General features: G+C 46.8%; 1 protein-coding gene across 2 annotated transcripts; it reads left to right on the forward strand.

Moving 5' to 3' along the window:
- Positions 1-1,694: 1,694 nt before the first annotated feature.
- Positions 1,695-5,399, forward strand: LOC147684621 (uncharacterized). Of its 2 annotated transcripts, XR_015300740.1 has the most exons (3): positions 1,695-1,793; positions 2,548-2,673; positions 4,469-5,399. XR_015300740.1 is itself a non-coding variant. In XM_086942372.1 (2 exons), exons 1-2 carry the CDS (start codon positions 2,535-2,537, stop codon positions 4,864-4,866), a joined length of 537 nt encoding a protein of 178 aa, XP_086798498.1. In that variant the 5' UTR covers positions 2,519-2,534; the 3' UTR covers positions 4,867-5,399. The 2 variants fall into 2 exon arrangements, 1 of the variants encoding a protein (XP_086798498.1); XM_086942372.1 differs by lacking the exon at positions 1,695-1,793 and having other exon boundaries at positions 2,519-2,673.
- Positions 5,400-8,107: the final 2,708 nt, after the last annotated feature.

The following is an 8,107-nucleotide window of genomic DNA, read 5'->3' on the forward strand; positions in this document are numbered from 1 at the left end:
TTGTTGTATTGCAAATATTTGTTTTTTACATGGAGCAAGCCAATAATGCCGCTGATGACGATTACATTGTAGTTAAATTATATTTCAAAATCTTCTGTGCATTTCAGGTGCACTGCTCTCCTTCTCAGTGGGGTTGCTACTATGCTTATTTGTTTTCTATTTCGTGGTCTCATTGGCCTGAGTAACTATTATGTATGAGTGTACTTAACAGAACTGCGTAATGCTAGACACTAGGGGGCAGATTACATTTACAAGCCCCTTGCGCCACGTTTACGTTGCCTTGCGTGACGCAACAGCGGCGTAAACGTGCCGCATCCCTGCAAGTCATTTACAGCATGACGCATCTAGGGAGATGCGTCACGTTATAAAGCCATGGGCCTGCACCACAATGGGTGCGTTCCTAGTACGCAGGGTGGGCGGTCCAGCGGCTGTGCGCCTCGCAAAATTGCCTGCGTGAAATCTACAAGATTTAACGCAGGCACTTCTGCGACGCTGCTACGTCAATTCAATTCCTTATGTCTGCTCGAAGCAGGCGAAAGGACTGACACAGCATGTAAAGTATTGGGTGGCCCTGAGCATTACTGGAGTTGCATTGCGTTGGCGACGTGACTCCAGCGATGCGCCGCTCTTACGTGACGAGATGCGTCACGCAAGTGCCTACCCTTGCGCCAGGGCGCGCCGCATTGTAAATGAGGCACATCTGCCGTGTCGCAAGGGTAGTTTTGCGTGACGCATTTGATCTGGCGCATCTCTGGAGATGCGCCAGAACGCGTAAGTAAGTATGCCCCTAAGGGGCAGAATTGCAATTACCGTCGCATCCCTGCAAAGTAGCAGGGATGCGCCATTAATTGTGCGGCCCGCTACCACCACCAAACATGGTGCGCCGTATTTGCAATGCGGCTCCCCATGGGCCCAAAACGTCACCGAAGCTTTACTGCTGGAGTTGCGTCGCAACGATGGCGCAGCTCCATCAATGCTCTGGGGTACCCTATCTCCCCAATGCTGGGTCAAGCCGTACGTCTGCTTCAAGCAGGTGCAGGGTTTGTGTGACGCATCATTGTCCTAAAGGTGACTGATTGATATTTTGTAGATTTCCCTCAGCCACTATTAGGATGTGTTCCAGCGCAGGAATGCCCTCCCTTGCGCCGGAACGCCCCCTGATGGCGCAGGGCTTTATAACGGGATGCATCTCCCAAATGCGTCACGTTGTTATAATATTATACGCCGCACCATGGCGCCCTTTTTTGTTTAGCTGCTGCGTCACAAAAGTCACGCAAGAACGGCGCAAAAGAGCCGCAAGGGCTTAAATCTGCCCCTTCCTTTGTAACCCTGACAATAAGAAAAATAGTGGCGGTGGATTGATAGTTTGACTATTTAAATGACTGGTAATGTAGCAGGCAACTGTTAGTGTTGTCACTGATCTGACTGAAATCACAATGGAGTTTGTCTGTCACTTTGCGTCTTGCCTGCGGACTGCTGCCTGCCAGTCCTAGGTGAACGTTTCAGTACTTTGTTTAGTGAGTTACGTGACTTTCGAAGTCACAGGTCCGCAAATAAATAAAAAGTAACCATAATCAATATAATTTCGCGGAAATATTTTGTTATTGTTCTTTTGAAATGTTTGATTTGGTTGACATTGACAAGCAACAATCATCCATGTTTTCTGTTCTTTCTTTCATGTTGTACGTCAGCTCCCCCCAGGGGCGAGAGGAGGACACAGGAGCAGCAGGCGGCGGATGCTGTTCATCAACAGGGCCAGGATCGGGCAGGCGAGGGCTCCTCTGCTGGCCCCAGTAAGTTTTCATTTTAGACTAGTACCTATTTTTCCTAGCGTTCCTCATTTGAATTTTTTCAAAATTGTCTTTGCTCTTCTTGTAGACTGTATCTAAATTCTTATCCTGCCTCTACTATGACTCCCTGTGGTATTACTAGATTATTCTTATTAGTCTGTCTGTGTAGCTAACTAAGATTGCACGGTTGGCGAAACTCCCATGATTCTAGTCAGCAATAGCTCTATCAACTTAGTGCAGTCCTCTGGGATTGTCCATAATGTCTTTTGAAGTGTTCTATCTGGACTCATGCTTGCAAAAATTGCAAAACCTTTCGTTCAGTCACTCTAGTCTGGAGGACCAAAAAACACAGATTGTATTTAAATTTAAAAGCTTTATTAAAAGTAAACACATTTATTAAAATGAAGTCATAATAAAACTAAACGTTTAACTGATAATGGAAAAGTGGTTAGTGCTGACGATTAATTGAAGACATTTCTTGTGGTCGAGCCGAGCTCTCACCTGGTTTCAACTTGATCTTGTTGTTAGAAGTCCATCTTCTGTCTGTGTGGAGAAAAATGGTGCGTGTTAAAAAATCAGCCTTCATCAGTTGTGCCAAAAAGTGCAGCAAGACAACCTTCCCTGGAAAAAGGGACATTTTTTTTAACTTTAACGTAGACAGTCACAAATTACATTGTTTTCACATGTCTTCATTCCTAGACCAAATACTAGTGACTAGTGAGTGCTTTATTCTAAGATTCTTAAATGTACTTTGTAGGTGGAACATCTGGTGGCGGGGCCAGTGTGGTGGTGGTGCTCGACACGGAGGCGGAGGGCAATTCATCATCAGGGGAGGAGGCGGCGGCGCCGGATGTGAGAGTTGAGACGGTGGTGGCGGCCAGAGGTAAGCTCTTATATATTCCTTACTTATTGAGATTGAAGACTAGCTGGGAAGGCAAGAATATGAGATGCATGGCTGGGTGAATGATGAAGCAATGATGGGTGGAAGGACAACAGCCTGGGTGGGTGACACAGAAACTGTATGTGTCCATATACCTGGATCATGCTACTATCTGACTCTTAGATAGCATATGTGTATCTAGAGCAGGGGTACTCCTAGTACGGCCCGCGGGCCGGTGGTGGCCCGGCAAGCCTTCGTTGGCGGTGCGCTGACCTTGCAGACAATCACTGCTCCCCCGGCCCCCACAGAGCAGAGGCTTTTTTGTATTTCACCTGTTAGCGCCCCTGCATCTCCACTCTGACAATCACTGCTCCCCCGGCCCCCACAGAGCAGAGTGGAGATGCAAGGCCACAAAGAGGTGAAATAGAACTAAGCCTCTGCTCTGTGGGGCCGGGCAAGCAGTGATTGTCAGGGTGGAGAAGCAGGGGCGCTAAAACAAACAAAGCCTCAATAATATGTTAATGGTCTTTTAAAGACCTGTTAAGTACTTTGGTGTTGTTGTCTGTGTGTGCGCGTTGAGGAAGCGGTCTCAACCCGGGCTGAAGGCTGACACAGATAGACACACACACAGTGAGATGACAGAGGGAGAGGGAGGGCAGGAGGGAGAGAGAGATGGAGGGAGGGCAGGAGGGACAGCAGGAGGGAGAGAGATGTATGTAAATGCTGGGTCTGGTGGCTCAGTGGATGAGGGCATCTGCTGCAGGGACCTGTGTGCAACCTCATGGTCACAAGTTATCGTTTTGCTTTAGCCCCGCCCCCTCTGACTCCGCCCCCACCAGTGCGGCCCTCGGCCCCAAACTACACTGTAAATGTAGCCCCTGAGAGAAAGTTTGTGAGTACCCATGATCTAGAGAGAGTAGACGGTCAGTGGATGAACTAAGTGTAACTTTGAAGAGCATGTAACACTAACACTGCACCCGCACGTCCGTTCCAGTGTAGGAAAGGCAAGGAAAAGAACTTTTAATTTTGTCCAAATACTACCATAAATAGTAGCAGTAGTTTGTATTGCAAGCACTGCATAGATCCGGTTATTATGGTGGCCACTCCCTACCTCTCTTAATAAGTTTAGTAGTACTCAGTCATTCATGTGTGGATGTATCACTGCCTGTCACTCAATAAAAAGCAAAGCACCTAAAGTCATCCCATATATAAGCAAAAACATCCCATGTGAAGTGATAGATAATCAGATTATTTATCTTCTTCAATTTTCCATTTCTAGTACTCATTTCCACTGTAGGGTGAAAGTTAAATTAATTAAGCAGTAGCCCTTGAGTTGTAACAGAGTATTCTCAGTGCCACCCGTAATAGAAAAGTAAGAGATTCACCACCTGCATGTACTGGACGGGTACAGTAACGCAACGGCAACGCAAGTCTAGGTCACTCCTCATGGCGTGCGTCTCTTTTTCTCGGGTGCAAGTTTACCGCGCTGGCATTATGCCGGCTTGCAGAAAATAACGTACCAATTTTCCAAAACAAGAGACAAGAAGAAGAATAAGACTGGTGTACTTTCATAGTCGACTCCAATGGAAGTCCACAGTGCTCATAGAATTTGTTCCTTAAACTCCCACTAATGTTAGAGCAAGGATGAAGAAGTGTGAGGTTAGATAGATACTGGCCTCAATAGTTATGTAATGCGCTTGCAAGTTGCTAGTTGTACTGCAGCACACATTTCTGCTGAATGATTGAGTTAATCTTAAAGAGCATTGGTTACAGACTATGTCTTTCTTTCTTCATATAGGTTCTCCTTCCAAACGAACAAGGAGGAAGGAGCTGGCTAGAGCGGCCCGGCAACGGAGAATCGAGGCCACTGTTGCGGAATATCGGCGGCTGGTGGCCCTGGAGGACGTGGAAAGTGTGCGGTCGACAACAACGACAACGTCGTCCTCCGTGGCCTCACCGGCTGCCACCGTGACCCAGCACAGTGGTCCACCGAGACTGAGCCGGGCTGCCAAAGGCAAACGCCACCGCCGAGCAGCAAGGCCAACAGCTGCTTCTCACAGGCCTTGCACCTGCAAGGCAGTGAAGGCACGCCTGCGCCGCACCACCCTGATGGTGTCCCGCCTTCAGCAGGAGCTCGCCTTGCTCCGCGAGGAGCATGATGCCCTGGCCCAAAAAGTGAACAGCATCCACCCATAGTGTCCCTTGCCCCTTTTTTAGAGACTTTTGGGGGGTGGGAATTGGGAGTTGGGTTTTTGGGGACTTTTGAAGGACAATCGTTGGGGTTAGGGAGGGTCTTGCGGGAGATTATTTTGTTAGGGATATAAATATACTTTTTCAAACTTTATCTGAGCATACCTGTTTTTTACTGCTTGCCTGGTGGGTGGGGGTTTAACGTTGACTGTTTTCCTGAAAGTTTAGTTCCATTTTCTTCCTTTAAGTGTAAATGCCCAAATGTTTTCAACACTAAGTGCCTCTCACAGACTAAGTGAAGTGAATCCAAGAGTCCTAGGACTTTAGTAGTACTACCTTCAGGCTCTCGTCTCTCGTACTAATACTCCATTATACCCCCAAACCACCAAACGCTTATCTTACCTGTAATTTGTGTTTGAAAGTAGGGCTAGGCCCAGGGCTGGCTCCACGGGAAACACCGAATAACGTTGGCAATCTTGGTCGGATAAAATTTCCTCATAGCGGTGGTAGTAGTGGTGTGACACAGTGGCAGTTGCATGCCTATGAAAAAAAAGAAAATGAAATCTGGTTTGTCCTCCTGAGCAATTCAACGGTACAACTGAGAATATAGCAGGTGACAGAAGTACAGTAGAGCAGTGCCACATTGTAGCCTAACAAATGGTAAAGTATAACTACTAATTCGGTTGAAGTTCTTTCACATTAGCAATGGTTCTTTGTCAAGCAGAGTAAGAATATATCATCGACAACTGTGGAAAGAAAGAATGCGACAGTACAGGGCCTGTGTGGAATTATTGATAACTATATTCAACATAAGGTCTCTGTAGCCAGATACCCGAGAGCCTTGCTGGTCACTATAAATCCATTCACAACAACACTCAATGGGGTTGGTCTGGAAGGTGTCACGTTTACTCCCCGTGATCCAGTCGATGCAAATATGGTTCCACCTCCAAATGTCACCAACACCCAGAAGTGTAAACACAGGGTGTTCGAGGCATTAGGCGAGGGAGAAAAATAACAAACTAAAATAAAAAATGTGGGATGGGTAAAGGTAGGGTCAGCAGGGAAAGGATACCTGTAAGAGAAGACAAGACAGGCATCAGTGAAGTGATGTCCTAACATACAAGGGTACTCTCATATAGTCTCACTAAATAGTCTGCAAGTCTCCCGCCTACTCATGGGAAATGTAGTTTCATAGTACGGTAGGCGCTTAGGGGCTGCGTAACCTGACAGAAGGTATAGTAGATAGAAAAGGAGAAATTGCTTTTTTTCTAGGTGTCCCCTCACTCACCAGGGTTGCCCCTTGGTGACATGCTTCATCATTGGGGCCATCCCAGTCCTCTACGGCCTGGGGCGTGCTGCGACTTGCGAATTACGTAGGAGCACTTACAAATGACTATGTGTGGTGCAGATAGTGGAGTGGACTAAGTGATGTGTTAAGGGATCAATGTAGAAGCCGAGAGAGAGCAAAGAAATGCAGTCACAGTCAGAGAAAAAGGCAAGGGATACTGTATCTATGTGGTTGTAGTGGTCCTGTTGGAAGTGGTAAGTAAGTTGCCCGCAGAAAAAAAATCCTCCTATTAGCGGCACTCCTCCATTGCAGCCGACGCTTCGTCCACCGATGTTGGTCACCAGAAGACACCCTGTCCACTGCCTGCCTGATGCTGAATTGTGGCTCGCTACTGTGAAGCCTGACTCCATCCTTTTTTCCCCATTGCAGAGACTGATGAGCGGATTTTGCGGATTGGCAATCCGCGAATTTTGCGGATTTGCGGATTCGCAATCCGCAAAATCCGCGAATTCCCGCGAATTTGCGGATTTTTTTTTTTTTTGTGTTCGCCCGTGTTTCTGCCAGTTCGCGAGGGTTTTTACAATTTCGCAATTTGCGAACTTACCTGTCGGGTCGCAAGTTTTGCGAACTTGTTGTTTCTACGTGTCCAGCCTGTTTGGGACACTCTTCTTCATCACTGCCACTCTCTGTCACCACTGCCACTCTCTGACTACTCATGCCACCCTCTGGCCCACCCATGCCACCCTCTGTTTCATCACTACACCCTCTGGTTGTCCAGTGTACATTATTTTCGGCAAAGCAAAGCACACCTTCCCTGCCTCAAGTGACCTGAATTAATTTGGGGCTGATTAATGTGTCACAGAATATTTTTTTAGCTGGCACCTGCTTCCTTAGTGCGCCCTGATTAGTGATCTTTTGCACTTGCTAAGTGCTTTCATTGTTGCAAAATTAGTTACAACACCTGCCCTGCCCCAACTGACAATAATGAATTAGGGGCTGATTAATGGATTTTAACTTCCAGCCTGGCTCCTGCTTGTCTCCCTTAGCTGTAATTCAGGACCTTTGTGGCATATGTGTAACTATTCTGAGGTTCAGAGCAGGGTCACATAATAGTTTCAACTGGCAACTGAACTCTGGAGGGGCCCCTCAGGAAGCCCTACAGGAAATGGCTACTAATGATGTGCCTGAACTTTTGAACCTGGTAAGTAGTTACTTTCAGTTTTGCCAAGATCGTATTTCTGCAATTTCGCACTTATTCGCGGGGCGCGAACTCACGCTAACAGTGCGAGCAGCGCGAGCAAAATCCGCTGCTCGCGGATTTGCGGATTTTGCGGGAAATTCGCAAATCTCGCGGATTGCGGATTTCCCGAAAATCCGCAAAATCCGCGAGCGGAACGGATTTTCCGCCCACACCTACCGGCCTGTAATTATTCAACGAAAAACAGGAAGTGATATAATATTACAACACCACTGATAAATAAATATAAGGTATGTAGGCTGTGGAGTGCAAAAAGTCACAATTTGTTTTTCCTAGTAGACAGACAGTACAATGTTTTTGAAAGTGCGTACTCTGAGTCACCTTTTGAAGGATAAGTAAGTATGGGCAAATTAATGTAGCGGATCTTGCCCCTCAAGCTAGGTGTACTGTAAACTGTGTTTTAGAACAAAAATAGATCTTCCTAGCAGTGCTCCCACCCAAAAAACGAGGCCTAGCAGAAAACTGGAGACAAAACTTACTTTGAAAGTAAAAGTAGGCCGAAGTACCCTAATTACCCATTACCCCCCGTGGATTGTATTCAAACCACTTGCAAGCAACCAAGCAAAAGTAGCCATAGCCAGCATCGCTCCAAGACTCGAAATCCCCCCCACTCAAACACATGCAATAGAAATACTGCTAACCCTAACGAACCCTAAGTTAAGAATAGTGGCAAAGGCTTTCTTTAACTATGCCAAATCCCC

The sequence above is a fragment of the Lissotriton vulgaris genome, chromosome 10, assembly GCF_964263255.1.
Source record: "Lissotriton vulgaris chromosome 10, aLisVul1.2, whole genome shotgun sequence".
Taxonomy (NCBI): domain Eukaryota; kingdom Metazoa; phylum Chordata; class Amphibia; order Caudata; family Salamandridae; genus Lissotriton; species Lissotriton vulgaris.

Coding starts and splice junctions, on each gene's coding strand:
- LOC147684621 (XM_086942372.1), top strand. CDS start 2,535: ATGTACTTTGTAGGTGGAACATCTGGTGGCGGGGCCAGTGTGGTGGTG. Junction 2,674..4,468: donor GACGGTGGTGGCGGCCAGAG/GTAAGCTCTTAT, acceptor TTCTTCATATAG/GTTCTCCTTCCAAACGAACA.